This window comes from Haplochromis burtoni, unplaced genomic scaffold (assembly GCF_018398535.1).
Source record: "Haplochromis burtoni strain Fernald_Lab_line unplaced genomic scaffold, NCSU_Asbu1 Contig_609, whole genome shotgun sequence".
NCBI lineage: Eukaryota > Metazoa > Chordata > Actinopteri > Cichliformes > Cichlidae > Haplochromis > Haplochromis burtoni.
Genome location: NW_024582970.1, coordinates 221,641 through 242,823, shown reverse-complemented (window position 1 = coordinate 242,823; position 21,183 = coordinate 221,641). Strand labels below are relative to the sequence as shown.

At 40.1% G+C, this 21,183-nt stretch overlaps 1 protein-coding gene across 2 annotated transcripts in view; it reads left to right on the top strand.

The window, feature by feature from the left end:
- The first annotated feature begins 5,886 nt into the window (after positions 1 to 5,886).
- Positions 5,887 to 21,183, top strand: part of arhgef40 (Rho guanine nucleotide exchange factor (GEF) 40) — a 44,839-nt gene continuing 29,542 nt past the window's right edge. For both annotated transcript variants that reach the window (XM_014329753.2, XM_042214781.1), the window contains exons 1-3: positions 5,887 to 6,149; positions 17,155 to 17,244; positions 19,499 to 19,606. In XM_014329753.2, the coding sequence (XP_014185239.1) occupies positions 6,147 to 6,149; positions 17,155 to 17,244; positions 19,499 to 19,606 (201 nt within the window). In that variant the 5' untranslated portion in view covers positions 5,887 to 6,146. The remainder of the gene's footprint in view (positions 6,150 to 17,154; positions 17,245 to 19,498; positions 19,607 to 21,183) is intronic.

The following is a 21,183-nucleotide window of genomic DNA, read 5'->3' as shown; positions in this document are numbered from 1 at the left end:
TGCAGGCTGAGTCACTCGTTTGAAGCTATACTTGTGTATCAAACTGTGCATTGTTTTATTTCTCCTGTTAAATTAATTCTTATTTAATATCTAAACTGTTTATATAGAGCAATAATATGGCAGAAGAGTCCCATAGAAGAGTCTATGGGAGGATAGATTCTGGCCAGTGATGATCCAGCCCTGTGCTGATCCTGCCAGCATCTCTGGCGCTGATGCAGCCAGAGATGTTTTTAATGTTTTTAAGTTTGGGGTTTTTTGTGTCTGTGTCTGGGGGAGAGTTCACAGCTAGTTTTAGTAACCCCGCTCCTTGGCATCGTCTGCCTTCCATCCTTTGTATTATAATAATTGCAAGCACATGGGGGGCGCTGTTGTAGTGTTTCAGATCAAAGCGCTTCTCCTTACTCGGTTTTAAACATCAAAACTTAAAGTTAAATTTAGCAGCTGCAAAGCCACTATTGCGGTGCTATTTTCAGTGAAATGAACCAATAAAAAATATAAGAAACTGTGAGTCATCTCAAAACTAAAAAGTGATGCAAAACTTTAGGCACGGCTGACTTTTGATTTACCCCATTCTGACTGAATATGCTTACAAAACGTTACAGTAAAACTCTTTAATTAATGTTAGCATGATTTATAGGCTTATAAATCATTATCTTATTTTTCTCCTACAGGTCTGTTACATGGCATACGACATGAATCATGTCTGTAGTGCACCGAACATGTGCAGGCATTGCTGCAGTTAATATGTAAGGGAGTATTCACAACAGCAGATTGTGTAGAGGCAGCAAATCCAGGAAAGGAGAGGAAGATTTTGTAGGAATACCTGACTGACGTCATTGTAAGTAATGGTTTTCTCATAGCTGACAGGAGCAGCGCTCACTGCGGTCTTCTGCTGCTGTAGTCAATCTGCTTCAAAGTTTTGACATGTTAGTGGTTCAGAGATGCTCTTCTGCATACATTTGTTATAAAACCAAACCCAAAAAAATGGTTATTTGAGTTCCTGTTGCCTTCCTGTCAGCTCAAAGTAGCACATCAACCAGGCATTCTCATTAAAGAACTGATGTTCACTGGATATTTGATCTTTTTCCGACTATTCTCTGTCAACCTTTGAGATTTTTCTGTGGAAAATCAGTAGATCAGCAGTTTCTGTAGTATTCGGGCTAGGTAATCTGACAAGAGCAATCATTCCATGTCTCATCAGTCCACAGAACTTTATCCAAAATCCACGCGCTTCATTAAGATGTTTTTTGTCAAATGTGAGACGAGCCTTTGTGTTTTTCTGGCTCAGCTGTGGTTTTGTCCCTGAGCTCTCCAATAGACAGCATTTTTGTCGAGTCTCTTTCTTATTGTTGAATCATGAACTTTGACCTAAACCGAGGCAAGTGAGGCCTGCAATTTTTTAGATGTGGTTCTGGGGTCTTTTGTGACCTCCTGGATGACTCATTTGGTAGTTCGGTCATTCCTGGGAAGCTTCACCACTGTTCCAGGTTTTCTTCGTTTGTGGATAAAAGCTCTCACTGTGGTTTAAACAGTCCCACAATTTGAGAAAGGTTTTGTAACCGTTTCGAGACCGATAGCTGTCAATAACTTTGTTTTTCACCTGTTTCTTTAGATTGTGTCATGATGTTCTACTTTAGCCTGCTTCACTTTGTCAGACAGACTCTAAATAAAGTCCTGATTCAGCAGATATGACAGTAACCAGTGTGTGTGTGTGTGTGTGTGTGTGTGTGTGTGTGTGTGTGTGTGTGTGTGTGTGTGTGAGTTGGCTCTTGAGACAGGTGAAGACGGCTTATTGACTTGTTTAAAGAAGTTGTTGTGCGGGGATTGGATCGGATCTTAACCTCCAGCCGGATGCCACCTCGGCCCTCTGCTTGTCTCCTCTTCACCCTACGACGAACTGAGTTCTACATTGTAAAGTCTTTGTAAATAGTGAAATAAAAGGCTATCTTATGTTAAATGCTTAAATTGCACTGTGCTGGTGGTTTTTTCTTCACTGTGGTATGAGCGACGTTTGAAACTTTCAAACCACACATCCACAAACTCGTGCTGCATTTATATCCTGGGGGAAAACCAGGATTTTCTGTGTACTGCTATGTCCTTCATAAATAAATAGATTTTTTTGTCCTCTTAGCTAAAAAATATACATCTACCAATGACAAAGTTAGTGTAAGTTAGTGTAATGACAAAGTTAATACATGCTTTAAGTTGCAAACACAACTCATCCCATAGATGATAAATAACTCCTTGAGTACAACAGGTTAAACTTCATAGGCTATGATAAGCATTGTGTTTATATATTTTGCTCAGTCCTAGGATCCCTAAGAGGAAGCGAGTGGTTTTCAATGAATTATTTTGTGTATTGTGTATACTGGAATGCATGTTTTTAAGACTAAACAAGGTTTTAATTTGATGCCTTTCATTGCTGTAATGGTGTAAATTATTCCGTGGAAGGTTCTGTAGGATGTTTCTGCACCAAATGGAATCTGGCTGTGATTCCCAAACAGTTAAATCAGGATTTTTGTTGAATTTGAACTGAAAGCGTGCAGGTCAGTTACATCCCAGCTGTCTGTTCTGAAATGTTTTTGTAGTGATGCACAGAGGCAGAATAAGGCAAAATGTCATGGTCTAAATATTTCTGCTGTTGTTGTTTTATATGATCCAGTTCTAAAAGGGCATGCTTTGAAACAGTTGCACATAGAAAGAAATGTAAACGCAAATCAAAAGGTCAAATTCTTTCAATTGTATCTAGCATTACTTTAGGTGTGGCACAGCCATGTAGCTTAAAAGGAACAGGTGAGTAATATGTGTTGACAAGTGTGTAACATAAACTGAGTGACGACGAACACACCCAACGTTTGAAAATGGCCTGAACTGGTTCTGCCTGTCCTGCTTGCCTGGTGTCTCTGCCAGGTGTAAGCTCAGTCACTCCTTTGAAATGACACTCCTCTAATTTGTAGTGCATTATATTATTGCTACTATTGTTATCATTATCATTATCGTTATTAGTATTATAATTAGTATTAATATTATTTTATCTATAGATCATTAAAGTCTTTCTGGCCTGCACACATAACACAATTACGTGTGTTATTAAAAAGACTAAAAATATCTCCTCACTGTTTTTATTTTAGTTTTCTAGTCCAGTTAGTTTTTCTTTTCTCTTTTTAATGTCTAGTTTCATTTATATTTATTTTCATAAACTAACAAGTTTTTTCACATCAAGTTTTAGATTTCAGTTTAGTTTTAGTTTGAAGAATTACTAAATTATTGAATTCAGGTGTTCCAATTGCTTTAATGGTCACAGGTGTACAAAATGCAGACTGTTTCTACAAACATCTGTGAAAGAACGGCATCGCTCTTAGAAGCTCAGATGTGAAATTTTCTTGCTACTAATTATTCCACAGTCAGCTGTTATTGGTATTATAACAATGAGGAAGCAACTGGGAACAACAGCAACTCAGCCATGAAGTGGTAGGACACGTAAAATCACAGAGCGGAGTCAGCAGTTGCTGAGGCATGTAGAGCACAGAGGTCACCAACGTTTGGAGTTGTTTTTAAGGAGTTGGTCTCGGCCCTTTAGTTTGAAAGGAACTCTTAATGATTCAGCATCCCAAGACAATTTTGGACAATTTCATCCAGCCAACTTTGTGAGAACAGTTTGGGGATGGCCCCCTGCTGTTCCAACATGACTGCACAGCAGTGGGCAAGAAACGGTCCATAAAGACATGGATGAGTGAGTTTGGTGTGGAACACTTGAAAGCCTTAAAAAAAGAAAAAAGAAAGCAACTTTGGGATTAATCAGAGCACAGCCAGGACTTTTCATCCCGACATCCATGTCTGACCTCACAAACGTGCTCGAATGATCTAAAATTCCCATAAACACACTTGTAACCTGGTGGAAAGCCTCTCCAGAAGAGTTGGTGCTGTTTTAGCTGCAAATATTAAATGTTCACATTAAACAATATGGATTAAAAATGGGATGTCACTCAAGTTCATGTGCATGTGAAGGCACATGAGAGAATACTTTGGCAGTACAGTGTCGCTTTGCTCCTCATCGTTGTCTGGTTTTCCATAATTGCAATATCATACACACAACACAGGGGGGCGCTGATGCAGTGGTTGAGATCGTTCCTCCTCGATCCATAACACAAACCCTTACGGTTAAATTAAGCACAGTAAAACCACCAGTGCGGTGCTTTTTTCAGTGAAAAGATCCAGTAAAAACATATGAGAAACTGTGAGTCATCTCAAAGCTAAAATGTGATCCAAACCTTAAACAAAGCTGACTTTAAATTTAGCTCATTCTGCTCATCCTCAAAGTGAATAAACTTGGGGGAAAAAATAACCCCCATTATGATTTATAGGCTTAATTAATCACCAGCTGGTCAATAGTGGTTTATATATCCAGCATTATTTGTTCTGAATGACTCTGAGTCAAGAAGTTTATATAGAGAGATTTGTATTAGGGAGAACTTTAAATTTAGATGCAGCATGATTTGAATTAAACTCTTATTCGGTTATCAAAGTACTGTAGGCTGGGCCCACGTGGGTAATGTTTGGTCTACAGCAGGGCTGCTTATCTGCCATACGGGGCCTTTCCCCTGTGGGCCAATGTGCACCGGCTGTACAGCAGCCTATTGGTTCATTTTCATTACTGACACTGGATTGCCCAATCAAATCTCTTAATGCAAACCGGTTCCTCCCACACCTTCTCAGCTTGTAGAAAAAGTTAGGTGGAAGTAGTGAAAAGCTGGAGGTAGAAAGCTGAGAGAAAAGACTAAAGACTAAAAAATAGATGCTGCAAAGTGTCTGAAATTAACGACATGTTAGCTGAACAGAAGTACCAACAACAAACAAGGCCTCACGGGGGATGTGAGGAAGAGACAGAGGAAGAGGAGCTACAAATGTATTCTCCACTCGTGAAAATGTGCTACATGATGCTCTGTGCTGAGTGTGCATAGACGGAGGGTTTTTTATTCATTTAAAAACAACTCTATTGCCACTTTACTTCGTGTGCAAGTCTGTGAAGTGGCAGGGAGATTTCCCAGTGTCAGTACTTGAATAATGCTGTTGTATATCATGGGGTTTGTGGTTAAGAGACTGAAATAATGTTGTGCATGTTTCTCATCGTATCCACTTTTCCACAAATACTTCTTTAACTTCTGAGCCTTTGCCTCGGGTTTGATAATTAAAGGCTCCACCTTAAAACGGGTGGATTGTATTGAAATCCCTGATTATTCACTCTGAATTATTCTTGGACATTGCAATAGGCCATCTGACTAATTAGTTTGCTTCTGAAGGTAGCATTGTAAAGTTTATCCAAATGAATTGAGGTTTGCAAATGTGAAACACCTACATTGACTGGGAGCTGAGCCCCCCTAAAAGTTTGAACTGTACATAGGATGGGCCCTAAACTGAGCCCACTTGGTTCAGCTGCCAGTGTGCTACCTGGGAATTTTCATTATTTGTTGACTCACTTATCAAATTGCACTGGCATTTGCTTATGTGTCAAGGGGAGGGCAGCTGGGTGGGATTTCTCCCCTCAGTGATGCACTGAACATGTGCGTATGCTTCCATTTAATATCTGAGTGTTTTCAATGAGAAGCCCACACTTTCCATGAGATTACATTTGATTGCACACAGACTCACTTAGCTTATCTACCCTTAGAATAGAAGCTCACAATAAAACATCAGAGGTTTCTAGTGGCTGGGTGGGGTAACGGTTTTTCATTGTGCATTCATTTAAGTTACCACTGGGGGGAAATGGAAAGTTTGAGAGGAGAGAGAGGGACTGTAGTTCTCTTGTTAGGTGAGAGGAGGAAGAGGAGAGGGAGGTGTGGGGTGCGTGGGACTGCCGGGCAGGAGAGAGGAGGGGTGGGGGAAGCAGTGCAGCTCGGACATTCCCAGGCTGGGAAATACAGCGAGACAGTGTGGAAGTGGAAGGGAAAGAGAGGGGAGGAGAGCTGCTCCTCAAGTGCCGAAATCTTACAGAAGGCGAGCTTTGAAGGGGACACGAACCTATAAAGTAAAGGAGTTGCAGCTTGATTATTGTAACTGAGACAAAGAGAAAGTTTTGCGGAGAATGCGCAGAGGAAATGAATTCAGGAAAGGACCTGAAGACTACGTAGGAATTCCTGACTGAAGTCATGGTAAGTCCCCTGTTTTTTTTGGGGTTTTTTTGTGTAGAAATCTTTACTGGTATTGACCAGTCGTCATTGTCACAATGTGTTTGTGTAACTTTTATGCCCATGGATATAAATGATCTTGTTTTAACTCTTGAATGCATGACTAGTGCATAGATGATCACACATGTGCATTTTAAACTGAACAAGAAGAAGGATCCCTCATTCATCTCTGACAAAGGCTTGCTCTTGACTTTAGAAGATGTTTAGTCAGCAGTTACAACGCTCAGCTTAGATCCCAATGGCTCTAAATCATAATGATACGATTTAAAATGTGTGACGTTGGTGATTTTTGTGGCCGACTTGCAGAGGGAGTAAGGGACTGCCTCTAAAGTGAAAAGAGTCCTCTGTTGCATCTCTTGGGAGTTTGACTAACCATCTCCTCCCACTTATGGTCTGATCAGTGACATACAGAGGCAGACAGACTGGGAGATGGCAAACACATGCAAATGTGTCTGATGAGAAGTTAAATCAAGAGGATACCAAGTTAACAAAGAAAGTCTGTGACTGTATTTCAACTTCTGCGAGTTGGGTGGAGCAGTTTGGCAGGGAGAGGAAGAGAGAGAGCAGAAAAAAAAGGGAGAGCTGTGCAGGGAAGGAAGAGAATAAAAGAGAAGGGTAGGGTTACTTTTTTTTATTTTTAGGAGACTTGGAGAGCAGCGCTGGTGGTTTCAGTGATGCTGCATTTTCCACACTGGACCTGGGAGAAAAAGCTGGAGAGAGGGGAAAAGGGGGAGGGAGCAGAGAAAGGAGGAACAAGGGATGGCATGGACCTCGGGGAAGGACGAACATGTGCTGTGCAGTTTTGTTCTCCTCGATCCCCAGTTGGGACAGTTTAGAATGGAAAACAGTAACAGATGTACACACAAAAACACAGAGTCACAGTAAAGCGTTACGTGGAGAGAAATCAAACTTTTCCCACAGTACTGTGCTCATAAGAGTTTATGTAACAAACAGCCCACCAAAAACGTGATTGTGAATGGACACTCACTGGATACTCTATCAGCTGCATCTTTGTAGCACTGGGTTGGAGCCGTTTTTACTTCCAGAATTGCCTTAATTCTAAATTGGTGCAACAAGTTGCTGGAAACATTCCTTACAGAGTTTGGTCCGTGTTGACATGACGGCATCACATGGTTGCTGCAGATTTGCTGGCTGCACTTCCATGATGTGGCTGCCATTCCACCACATCGCAAAGATGCTCTACTGGATTGCGATCTGTCGGACTGACTGTCTGACTGGAGTCCATTTGAGTACAGTGAACTTACTTTCATGTTCATGAAACCAGTTTGAGATGCTTTGAGCTTTTCGACATGGTGTAGCTTCTGGCGTAATCTTCTGCTGCAGAAGAGATGCTCTTCAGCATACTGTGGTTGTAATGAGTAGTTATTTGAGTTACTGTTACAGTTTGAAGAATTCTGGCCATTTTCATCTGACTTCTGACATAAACATTTTCACCCAGAGAACTGACTGGATATTTTCTCTTTTTCAGACTGTTCTCTGTAGAGGCTGTGTGGGAAAATAACAGTACATCAGCAGTTTCTAAAATACTCTGACCAGCCTGTCTGACATCAACATTCAAATACTTAAATCACCTTTCTCCCCAATTCTGATGCTCAGTCTAAACTTTAAAACTCCATCTTGTCAAAGTCAGTTTCTACCATTTGCTTGGCTGATTAAAAATATTTACGCTGACCAGCAGTTGAATACCTAACAAGGTGGACAATGAGTGTGCATTCCCATTCAGGGGCAAACAAGGCTGCAAACAAACACATGTACATAGGCGCTAACATAAATCAGCAAACACAAAGTGACACACACTCAAACACATACAGCAGGGCTCCCTTGTGAAAATTCCATTCCCTCTGCCCAGAAATCTCTGATTTTGAAACTAATGGGATGTACCAGTCCTTGAGTTTGGCAAGGCAATCCATCAAAAAAAAAGGAAAAAAAGAAAAATGTGTACAGTATTATGAAAGCTATAGCAAACCATTTTCTGTGTTTGTTTAAACATGCTTGCAGTGCCAGTTCAGTGGAGATAACTGCACTAGAAAGAGCCAGACAGGACAGAATCATGTTGTCAATCACAGCAAACAAAGTTTCCTGTGATTGTTCAGAGTTTCTGACACGTAGAGTGCATACAGACCGAGGATGGCTACTTTTCAGCTCAGCAGCTTGCTGTTTGGGCCATTTTTATTGGACATTTTATCCAACTTGATAATCACCAATCTAGCTTTTTCCGCGATAATATAAATGATAAAAATGGTGGTCTTTTGCTTAAATATGTATTAATATTAAACCAAAGAACATAGAGCACAAGGCTTAAAAAGTCTGCAGTTTTCTTGTAGTGAGCATTTTAGAAACGTCCAGCTCACTGTTTCTGTTTTTGGACCCAGAGCCACACCAGAATGCTCCAATAAAACCCACTGCATGCTTTCTGCACCAAATGGCAGACAAAATGTTAACTAGGTGGTAACCAAATGGGTGTTTAGCTGCTAATGAAACTCAGATTTGCATTTTTGATGTGGACGTGGAAAGAAAAAAAAAAAGAGGTAAACGGGTGTTTATGTTAACAGGTTTCTTTTTTTGAACATTTATTATCCCCCAAAGTGTTCATGGCTGACATCACAGTTTACCAAGGATTAGAATAGTGCCGATATATTTATAAACTTTCCCAATAACAGAAAATTGCTGTTACTATAATATCTAGCTAGCTATTTTTAACTTAATAAGAGTTTGTGTCACATTTTTTAATCTAATTTTGCTCTTAGTCTGAATTTAAAACAAAGTAGTTGCCAAATCATTTGACATCCTTTCATTTTCACTCTTATACTAAGTGTTAATAAATGATAACAAAGCACTGTTTGTACATCAGTGGAGGGGCAGTTAAGCTGGTGAGCTGCCATTCTGTTGCACTGGGTTAAAAAGGACCCTTGTGTATATGGGATCAGAATGATGCCACCTTGAAATGAAACCGAAAAAAAACCCATTTCGGTTTCATTTCAAGGTGGCATCATTCTGATCCCTTATGTGTAGAGCATTCACCATTAGACAACATAGTATTTACCACTCCCACTCTGCTGGCACTGCTGTGCTGCTTCCACCTTAACAACAGTGCTGAACTTGTTCAGAGTAAATGACTATGCTCGAGAAAATTCACAGTCCATGCAGCTATGAATCATTTAGCATGTGATTTTTAAATGATGATAGTCATTGTTGATATCAATGCATTTGCTTTTGGGTGGCTGTAGTTCAAATGGCAGAGCCTACAACCATTCACAAATTAGGCCAATCCCCAAAGAGCCGAACCCCTACAGCCCTCCAGTGGATGGTGGGTGCACAGAGGGATGGATCAATGTTGCTTCTTACGGATAAAGTGAAGCCACCAAATACTCTCCCCTGATGCTCTACCACAGGGTGAGGGCCCAGTAACCCTGCCCCACAAGGGTTTGCTAGATCTCTAGTTTATTAGATCTGTAATTGATTAGATCATTAAGATCTCTTAGTTATTAGAGATATAGTGAAGTGATAGGGTTGTCTGGGTCTTTCTTGTCTGGCCCCTCCACTTTGCCATGGGAGACCCTGGTGAAGAAAGAGCTGAGCATGAAAGTTTACCAGCCAGGCTTTGTTCCTACTGTCACCTAAAGTCACAGGCTCTGGATAGTGACTGACAGAATGGGATCACAGATACAAGCGGCGGAAATTAGTTTCCTTCAAAATTTCCTTCCTTCAGGCAGGATCAGGACACCTGTATGCCTCCTAGGTGAGGTATTCCAGCGATTCCTACCAGGGCAGGTCCTGGGGCAGACCCAGGACTCACTGGAAAATGTGTCTCGACGGGTTTTGGAAGGACTGGGTGTCCGCCTGGATGACCTAGAAGAGATGGCTAGAGTGATAGAAGTCTGGGCTTATCTGCTCATACTGCTGCCCAGTGGCTCGAACCCAGATAAGCAGCAGAAAATGGATGGACATTTGTTTGACTGATACATGCGTACATCCCTGAAATGTTGGCTAATTTGTGAAATATAATTTGTTAATTCAGAAACAAAAGACAGCCAATTAGTTTTCTGTCCATCTTTCAGTTCAAAGCTGGTCAGCTGTGACCCCATGTGCCTGCAGAGATGGCTAGAGTCATAGTTCAACAAACTTTGTGCTAACCCCTGGCCCTCGCTCAGCAGACATCTGCGCAGACTTCTCAAACATATACAAAAATGAGGAGAGGCATGAAAAGCAGGGTTTTTTTCCACAGGAGTATTACTATGCTCATAAGCTGTTAACTCTGGGATTCTCTACATTCCTGGAAGTCTAATGATTTAAAAAAAAATGTATGAAACTCCCATTCTAATCATTTATATTTGTGATTTTTTATGTTGCAGTTAATGAATTCAGAACAGCTCACACTCCTTCAGCACTTAAATAGTCTAGAACAAACCATAAGAAATCCCTGGAAGCCGATTGACCTACAGTAGGTCAGATCAGATCTGGCTGTACAGGCTTATTTAAGAAAGCAAATCAATGTTGGGCCTCCCCCCTTTCCCCCTTCATCCTCCTTTTGTCTGTCTGCCTTTTTTCCTTTGCTGGCTTCGCTTCACTTTTTCTTTTTCCTCATTCTTTCCCTGTCAGCATCTTTCTCCTGTTTTCTTCCTAATCATGTCACTTTCTATCTCTCCTCCATTCACCGAAGCCCCCTCCCTGTTCTATCGTCTTCCTCTCTTTCTCTGTCCTTCATGTACATCTGGTTTCTATCATGGTTGCTGCTGCTCTTGTTTGCCATCGATCGCTCCCACTGGTCAGCCTCCTTTTTTTGTTCTCTTTTTTTCCCTCACTTTCTGTCTGAACCCCCACTCACTGCAAATCTGTCTGGTCTTCTCAATGTCTCTCTTTCAGTCTGTTTCTCAACTCGCTCAGTCATAAGCTCCAAAACCACTTCTCAGGCTCTTATTTTTCTCTCTCAGGCTTATTTTTTTTGAGTTCTCACTCGTTTTTCTACACCCCTTCCTGCATATCTCCATTGTTCTCTCTTTGCCAGTCATCGGTGTGGAAGACAAGTTGCCGTACGAGAGAGAAAGACAGGAAGTCTGACTCAAGAATGACAGACCCCAATTTTGTACAGTGTCCACTTTTTACCGTACAAACATGAGGATACAGATGCACACTAAACAGACTGTCCTGCCTTGAAAAAGCACACGATTTTATAAATGACTCAACCATGTCAGACTCTAAATACCAAAACAAAGTGAGCAATATGTCACCCATCATTTTGTAAGTTGTAGTTAGAAGACGGGGTATTTGTGTTTGTGGTTGCTGTTCATCAAGTGAAAGCATTTTGAAATAACACAAAACAAGCTGGTTTTTGACAAAAAAAGAGAAATTCACTGACTGGTCACGACCATTTTTGTAGTGCTTTTTCTCCCAACTGCATACGCTACATTGCCATTCGTAATTTATCAGACCTCAGTTTTTTTTCAGTACTCTTACATATTTCCTATTTCCACAGCCACTTTATTAGGTACAGCTGTTCAACTGCTCGTTAACTTGGATCAGCCAATCAAATGGCAGCATTTTGGAGACATGAGCATGACAATCTACTGAAGTTCAATCCAAGTATCAGAATGAGGAAGAAAGGTGATTTAAATGACTTTGAAAGTGACTTGGTCTGAGTATTTCAGAAACTGTAGATTTTTCCACACAAGCCTCTCTGGGGTTTACACAGGATGGTCCAAAAAGAGAAAATATCCACTGAGGGCAGTTCTTTGGGTGAAATGGACTTGTTGATGCCAGAGGTCAGTGGAGAATAGCCAGGCTGATAGAAAAGCAACAGTAACTCAAATACCCGCTTGTTAAAAATGCAGCATGCAGAAGAGCATCTCTGAACAGCAGCAGTAGACCGCATTAGTTATCACTTAAATTAGCTACAAAAAGGCAACTAATTCTAAAATTCACACAATGTCATGGGGTAATAGTGTGGGCGATATTTTCTAGGATACTTTGGGGAACTCTGGGGAATGTTTGCCACAAAGATGTGGCTTCGGAGGAAGGCGGAAACGATCCAACCCACTACTGGCTACATGTACCAAATGGCTGGTGAGTGTAGTGCTTTATGAACACAAGTATTGGTGGATATATAGCATTCATCAGGCTTTACAGTGCAGTCATTATTCGATATAGCCTCAAAAAACTGACTCGCAAAAATCCTTCTGCACATACAGTACATGTTCGAATATATGCACGACCACTCATGCTCTTCTGAAATGAAAGCTATTTTCATTTTCTGTTTTCCATCAATTTTTGGTTTCCTTTGTTTGGTAACAACTTGCCATGGGCACAGTTATCAGCAAGTTGACTGCATTTGTTGAAAACATAGCATTTTATAAAATAAGACCTGTATTTCAAGGTCAGTGTCTGTCCAATTGAAGAGTAATTGGATTATAGCTAAAGTCCCTCAAAGCAGAGGCAGCAGGTTTAACATGAATGTCTTCTACTGTCTTGGATTCCAGCAACAAATCAGATTTACCGAATGTATCCTTGTTGCTTTGCTTTGTGTGTACCAAAAGAGTTAAAGTTAAAAAGAAGAGTGTTCACCTTTTACCCAGAAACACTCATCATTTCAGTGATTCTACTGGAAAATAAGCAGTATTGATTTTTTTTTTTGTAACGAGGACTTTTTCAGTTTAGTGGAAAAGCAGCGCTGCTCTTTTCCTGCCTCTGTTAGACATCATTTCCACTGTGCATTTTTAATAATTGTGCTTCCAGACAGAAATTCCATTCTGTGGATGTTAACAGTGGTATATCCTGTTGAAGGCTGTCTGCACAGGCCTGTGAACACAAAGAGATTCAAGCCTGTTTAAAAAAATAAATAAATAAATAAAAAAGTTGCTGGTGGTATACAATTGCACATGGCACATTCAAACTAAATATTATTGTAGGCTAGCTAGTCGGCCACAAAGTCAGCTAGTGAATTCACGTTGTCCACTAAAGATCAGTTAATGCCCAAATAGGTAATATGATGCTCATATGTCTTTTTTTTAGCAACATTTAAATCAAGAGTATGAGTGGTGCATGCACACTGTGAATGATTCATCTGGCAGAAGTCCCCCAAAGGCCTCTATTGCACCAGATGGACTGAAATAGCTAAGTTGTTCCTATTTGCGTCTTTTAGAGTCTTCAAAGCACAAAAGCTTTGCAAAGAAAAGACTAAGCACACTTACTGGCTAATATTTACAGTGAGTCTAATGATACTGAAATGTTTGTGTCTTACAGGAAGCACACAAAAAAGAATTAAAACATTTAAGATTTTCAGCTGACATCTTTTAGTTTTTGCTTTAATTCAGTGTTTTGTTGAATTGTCTAGTGGGGATGTTTGAAAAGGGCTTCAGTTAAGAAGAAGTTACTGCTGGGTTGCCTTGCAATCCTCAGAACCACCTGCTGTGCTTTTACTAGACTCAATATGTTCTGTCAGTGAGCCAGAAGGCTGTCTGAACCTTTATTTTTTTTACTACTGTTACACCTACTATAGCATGCTCTGTAAAATAGTACAGTCCACAGTTGACCATCATGAATAAACTAATACACACCCTGTGTTATACAAAGACAGTTTTGGCAGCACAAATCCTGCACACAATTGCTCATACCATGTTTTTTGCAATTAATAAATTATTTTTTTATAATTTATTTATTTTAACATTGAAAAAGTGCAGGTAAAGTGGTCACATCAACATCAATCATGCTCAAGAAACCTGTTCGAGAAGATTTGAGGTTTGTGACACGCTGTGTAATTCTGCTGGAAGCAGCCGTCAGAAGATGGGTCCACTGAGGTCATGAACGGCGATGCACGATGTGGCTTTTAAATAGTGCTGTCATCATTAATCCCGTTAAAAGGATGTTTACGCCATAACCGTATTAATGTGGCAAATCTCCGAGTTACCGCAGATCACCCCGTGCGTGCGGCTGCATGGCGTCAACATGTTAGTGTGGTGATCTGCGGTAACTCGGAGATTTGCCACGTTAATACGGTTATGGCGTTAACATCATTTTAACGATGACAGCACTACTTTTAAATGTTGTTTCAAAGTGGCCCAAAATGTGCCACACACTATTATACACCACTGTGCCTACCACCTGAATGTTGAAGTAGCATGTGTAGCCTCTTCAGACCATTTTTGGTGAGCTTGTGTGATCTGTAGCTTCAGTTTCTTGTTCTTTGCTGATAGAAATGGCACCCGGCGTGGTCTTCTGTTACCGTGTTCAGAGATGCTCTTCCGCATACTTTGTTGAAACAAATAGTTATTTGAGTTACTGTTGCATTCCTATCTGCCAGGCTATTCCCCTCTGACCTCTGGCATTAATAAGGTATTCTTCAACCAGAGAACTGCTGCACACTGGATATTTTCTCTTTTTTCAAATCATTCTCTGTAAACCAGAGACATGGTTGTGTGGGAAAATTGTCCAGTTTCTGAAATACTCAGACCACATTTAAAGCCACCATTCTTACATTTGGTTTGAGCTTAAGCAGGCCATCCCGAACCTTGTCTACATGTCTAAATGCATTTAATTACACCCATGTGGTTATGCTGATTAGATATTTTATGCGTTCTTTGTCTTACAATATAAAATGCCTTGAGGTGACTGTAGAGATTTGGTGCTATATAAAGAAAATAAATTAAATTGAATATAAAATAAAAAGCTTGAACAAGGGTACCTGGTACCGGTGAGTGTATTCTTCAGTGTTGTTTAAGGTAATAAAACAGACTATTTGACTTGCATTAACTTGCCTAAAAAGTTTGAAATTCTAATAACCTGACACTTTTCCATTTTTTGAGTCAAATAAGACTGAAAATATCACTTTAGCCTACTAAGATTTTCTTTTCTGGAAACTACATAATAAAATGACAGTCTGTTGGTGATTTAGTGGCTTCATTCAAAGAAAACCAGTGAACAAACATGTCCTCTGAGCGCTCTGCCCATGGAAATCTAAGCTGTGTTTTGAAAAAGTAAAGCCAGCACAGCTGTGCCTTAAACCTGCTTTTCTTTTTTCTACTGGCCTCTGGTTGCATAAAGAGGTTTCACTATAAATACATCTACAGCAAAACAGCACTTTTTACTTTTTTATTCCCCATTTTTAACTCCTTTTTTTACTTAAATTGTGCAGAATCACAACTGCAGTCACCTCAAGGTGCTTTCTATCAGCGGTCCCCAACCGCCAAGCAACGGCCCAGGGCGGGGGGCTTCTGTGCCAATTCTAAGTCTTTTTACAGCAATAAATGTTCATTTTATAAAGTGAACATTATATTGTTCAATTGTACAATTGAGGATGGGTGTACCTCCCAGCTGACATGGTGTAGTGGTTAACATTTGTTCCTTGGTTTGAGACCATTAGGAGACACAAACTGAGGTAGTCACGAGTTGGTGTATTCCTAGTGCTGGTCCCAAGCCCAGATAAATGGGAAGATTGTGTCAGGAAGGGCATCTGGTGCAAAATCTGTGCCAAGTCAAACATGCTATCCATCCGCTGTGGCGACCCCCAGGGAAATGGAGTAGGAGCAGCCCAAAGTACCACACGCTATTATATAAACTTGCAGCATTCCTAATTTTAACAGTCACGTGTACCCCTCGATTGTCATATCCAGTTTCAAAACACCAACATGCATGACATCGCGGTGACTACAGCCATGTTCGTATGCAGTCTGTGTCTGACTTCTCTCTGGTTTTCAGAGTCGAGTTTTTCACCCACTCTGTACAGGGGTTCAACTAAACAGACTGAGATGAGCTTTCTAGCCAAAAGACTAGTTAGGAAACAGAACCGAACATCTGTCCAGAGCAGCCCTGAATAACCTCAGCAGAACAGCACTCCACCCAGTTATACTGTTGACTTGTTGTGACCATCTCACATGCACTTTGTTTTTCATTTTCAGCATTTGAAAAGCAGGATACAGTAATCGCTTTCCACACCATTTCTTTTCCTTGTTGCTTTTAGTTAATAGCACAACTATTTTTCCCAAGATCTGGATCGAAAACAGTTGCAAATAAGATATGACTTTATATTTTCATCTTTCTTAAACTGATTGCTTCATTTTGTGAGAGCATTTCAGTCAAAAAGTTGTGTAAGAGGTACATTTCAAATGGTATCCTTCTTGTACGACTCATTCTGTCCTCCTTTGTGGCTAAACCTCAGCTCTCCTCTGCACACAAAAACAAGCCCAAAAAATAATACTGAAATACAGTTCAACCTAGGTCTTCTTCCATAAAAGCCCCCACAACACCACCAGCTCATTCATTCCTGGCTCTCTCGCTCGCTCTCCACTTTTTTCCACACACTCTGTTCTCCCCTCCTCAGCCTTTTTTTTTTACTTATTGCTTTCTGTCTATTGCTTTGGTTTTTGCAGATATTCAACACGCTACGCGGGCTGTTGCAGAGAATCTCAATGTAATTGTTGTCAGATGACATTCAGAGAATCGGCGGGAGGTGAAAGAAAGAAAGTTGGGTTAAAAAAATAGAGATGATGTAAAAAATTAAATAAAATAGAAAGAGAAGCTGCTGGAGGATCAGTGAGGAAATGTTAAAGTAGAGAGCGAAAAAGAGAAGTTGGAGAGGGGGGCGGTTTACAGGTTACCATGCCAACAAAAATAAACACCAAGTGTGTTATGTGCTCCATGCTCCAACTCACTGACCTGCCCGGTGCTATAATGTGTGTGTGTGTGCAGCTAAGTATTAGGGAGTTAACAAACTGAAGTGAAGTCACCTTTGTTTTGGGGGGTTTCTACATTTACTGGGCCTCGGAGGAAATGCTTGACACTCTGGAGGCCGTACAGCAGGAAGCTCAGAGCCGACCATGTGTGTATATTTATGTGTACGTGTGGGCGTCAGCAAAAACAGACACAAGCCGGCTGTTCAACACAAACGGATATTACAGTTGATTCAGTGTCCGGTGATGAATTAAACCCTTTTTTTTAACCCTTTCTTTATCTCTCGCAGGGTTCAGAGGCAATGGAGGACTGCGTGCAGGGGGCGCTCTCATCGCTTTATCCTCCTTTTGAGAGCACAGCCCCACCCCTCCTCTCCCAGGTAGATTTCACTAGTGCGCACAACTTCATCCCAGTGCATGTCTTCAGGGAAATATACAAGGGTTGTGTAGACAAAGACAGTGTGATGTACAAACCCAATTCTGAAAATGTTGGCTGTGTAAAACATAAATAAAAACAGAATGCTATGACCTCCTAAAGCTTTATTTTATTCACAGTAGAACACAGAAATTTTACTATTTCATGAAAATATGACATCATTTTGAATTTGATTGCAGCAGCACCTCAAAAAGGGTCACAGAGACAGGGTCAACAAAAAGTAAAAGTAATTGGTTCTGAAAAGAAACAGCTGGCAGAACATTTACAACTAATTAGGTTGATTACCTACTGGTCAGTCACACGATTGGATATAAAAAGAGCCTTTTAGAGAGTCAGAATATAAAAAATCCATATTGAATGGCTGTCATCTTCTGGCCTGTCATGGAAATCACCGTCTGCAAATGTATGTTAAAGCGCTTTTATCGAAAGAAGAAGCCATATGTGAACATGATCCAGAAAGGCTGCCGTCTTCTATGGCAAGGATGTCAAACGCATTCCCTTTTTGCCAGCAAAAGAAGTTTAATCGGGTTTAACTACATATTATTCTTCTTAATACAAGTAAAAGAAGTGCAGTTTCAACAGTTTATCTCCGTCCACATGCTGTTGTAGTAAATGAAAGACATCTGTTTCTTAAATTGTAGGAAATAACAGTGTAAAATGTGTAGGCCATTGCCTGTACTGTCATGTAATTACAAAACAGACAGCTTCTGTAAATGCACAGAAATGTCTATAGTCAGTATTAGCGGGGGAAAAAGCCTTTGTGTACAGGTTTCAGAACAACACATGCTCCTATCCGGACTACTTCTTTTTCAGGGATGGCCTTGCATAGCGCAGCAAACTGCATCTATAAAGATAGTGTGCCATTGTAGTACAAGGGTACTGAAGAGCCTTGCCTGCAGTCCAGACGTTTCACCAACTGAAAACATTTGGAGCATCATGAAATGAAAAACACAACAAAGAAACCCGAGGATTGTTGAGCAGCTAGAATCCTCCAGTAGACAAGTATAGGACAATGTTCCTCTCCCACGATTCCAGCAGCTCGGTTTACATTGTGGTAAACATGGCGGTGTCCCAGCTTTTTTGAGACGTGTTGCTGTAATCGAATTCAAAATGAGCTAATATGTTTTGCTCATTTTAAACATTTAAAATGTTTTTATATATTCTAGGAATAAAATGAAATTTGCCAAATTTTGAGTTGTTTTTGCAGTTGGGTTTGTATGGATAGCACAGACTTTCCATCTAGTTTTCAAATTTTTAGTTTTTAGTATTTTTAGTTACCAGCTTAGATTTTTCTTTTTTTCTTTTTTCAAATTGGACCAAGTAGTCTTTGTTACCTAAACTTCACAGAGAAGGTTTTAGTTCCTAAATCTATCCAAGAAGTCTAACCAAGAAGTATTTAGTACCTAAACCTAACCAAATAGTCTTTGGTGTTCAAGTCTTACAGAAGAGACTTTGATGCCTAAATCTAACAAAAAAATCTTAACTAACTATCCAACGAGGTTTGCAGTTTCCAAACCTAACCAAGTGCGAAGTTAAACCTTAAACCTGAGTTTAACTGAAAACACAAGCTTGTGATTTATTCAATGCTGCTACTCCAGTATTCCATTAAGCACATGTTTTCCATATCTTCGCTCTACCAGAAACCCTATTTGAAACCCTACAGCAAGAACACCTTGACTTTTCGATAACACAAGCAAATCTAGTCAGTTATAACCAAATATTCTTAAATTATAGCACCCCTAACTATATCTAGCATTAATTTAGCTTTCGGTGCTTTGTTTCCTTAAAATCCTGGATACAAACAGAATTTTTAGCAACGGCTTGAACCATTGAGAGTTACTCTACTTACTTTGTAATTGTTTTTTTTTTCCAAGTTGTCACATAGCTTCCAATCAGTTTTCTTTCTTGCCATGGAAAAAGCTGTTTGATACAACAAGAGGGATCAAATTAAACAGCCTTGGTGATTTGCTTGCTTTAACTACTGATCATATGCTGTCTGGGTTGAGCAAATTCTTCCACTCAAGGGGAAATTAAACCCTCTACAAATCCACTGATAGACAAAAAATACACACACGCACACAAAAAAAATGTTGCTAAAGTAAATGCTGTTTAGTGCCTAAGAATCTGATATTCAGAGAATAGCTTAATTTTCTATTCACTCCAAAGTGTTTTTACCGAGTCTTGCATCCATTGTCCAGGTCTTCTCAGTCCTGGAGTCGACCTATCAACACGACAGTCTTCGCTATCTCCTGGACTACTTCGTACCTGCAAAGCACCTCCTGCACAAACTCCAGCAGCATGCCTGTGTGAGTTCTAAACTGCAAACACTGTTTGAATGGAACACACACAAAGCTGAATACTTAGAAACAGAATCAGCCATCACACACAAGAAGTATAGTCTGAGAAATGTACCAGCTAGCTTCTTGATTCCTTTAAAATGGTCCTTGGGTCATTTCTCAGGTAACTTACTTATTGGAACTGACAATTTAAGGCAGTCAAGCCGTAGTTCATAATCTGAGCAATGCCTTGTCAAATTCAGCTATGCAGAATAAACCCAAACCTGTTAGGTGAGTAAAAGATGCGACATCGCCAAATCTCTTAAACAGAAGTTCTAAAGTGCAGATAAAGAAATGTAAGTCAATAAGTTCTATTTACAATTATGTAGCATACCCATGATAAGAAACCAAATTATTTGATCTCTTCTGTTATCAGCGCTGTAACTGTGTGGCATCCGTGGAAGTTTTAGCCACAGATGCATGAGGAGATGCTTACTGTCTTGATTTCATTTCAACATGAAGTTTAGTAAAGTCCAAGTTATAAAGGTCAAATTAAGCTAAGTCAATTTTAACATTCATTTAAAATTGACAGACAAGTTATTAAAAAGTACTTTAAAAGACAGCAAACGACTAAAGGAACCAATAAGACGAAATTTATTTGCAGTTTGATGGAGACAAAGAACTGCTGGTATTGATCTTGTTGGCAGAATGCAGCACAAATTAAGCCTCAGTCTAGTCTTTAACATTTCTCACTAAATCATTTCAGAACAGTGGAAAACCTGTCTGATTGTTTTTTTATTATTTGGGGTTTCTACAGATTCTGGCTTAAAAGTCTGTGGTTTCCAATATAAACTGGGGTTGTATTCTCAACAGTCAAGTCCAAGTTTTATGCCGGGGGTCCTGTAGTGTCTCTGTAGCTGGTGACAGGAAGACTCCAGAACTTAAAACATGTAGAGTTTGATACACGTAACCCAATACCAGTTGTTCACTACGTTATGGAGGCTCGAGTCTGCCCCTAAACTTTAGCTGCTCGGTAAAATTTGTGAAAGTCTCTGGTGACATTTGAGATTCGCAAACAAATTAGGTGGTTTTCCTGCCTCGGAAGCTCCAGGAGTGAATGACATACAGTGCAGGCTTGTGTAAATAAATAGTTTATGTTGTGATGTCTTTAGGATCACACATACATAAACACAAACGCATATAAATAATATGATACAGGATACACTGTCCAAACCTTGTGCAAACATGCAACTTCCACTTTGTGTCACTCTCTTGCTGTTTCTGCCACACTTAGCCAAACCGAGACAAAGAAATAAGGCGCGATGTCTATTTAACTCGAATCCCTGATGTTTAATTGAACAGCATTCTTTATATTGATCTTTCTGAGACAAGCAAAGGTAAACAAGTCGCAGTGTTTAGTGCAAGATTGGTAGCTAAGAACGTTCTCATATTTCCCTCCACAGTTTTCCTAGACTTATACACACACATACACACATATACACACCCCCGTACAGCGTTTGTGAGCAAACTATGTTTTCATTGTCGCTGAGTGGAGCTGCCTGGGATGGGAGTTAGACTGTGAGTCATGACAATAATGCCTTCCATAT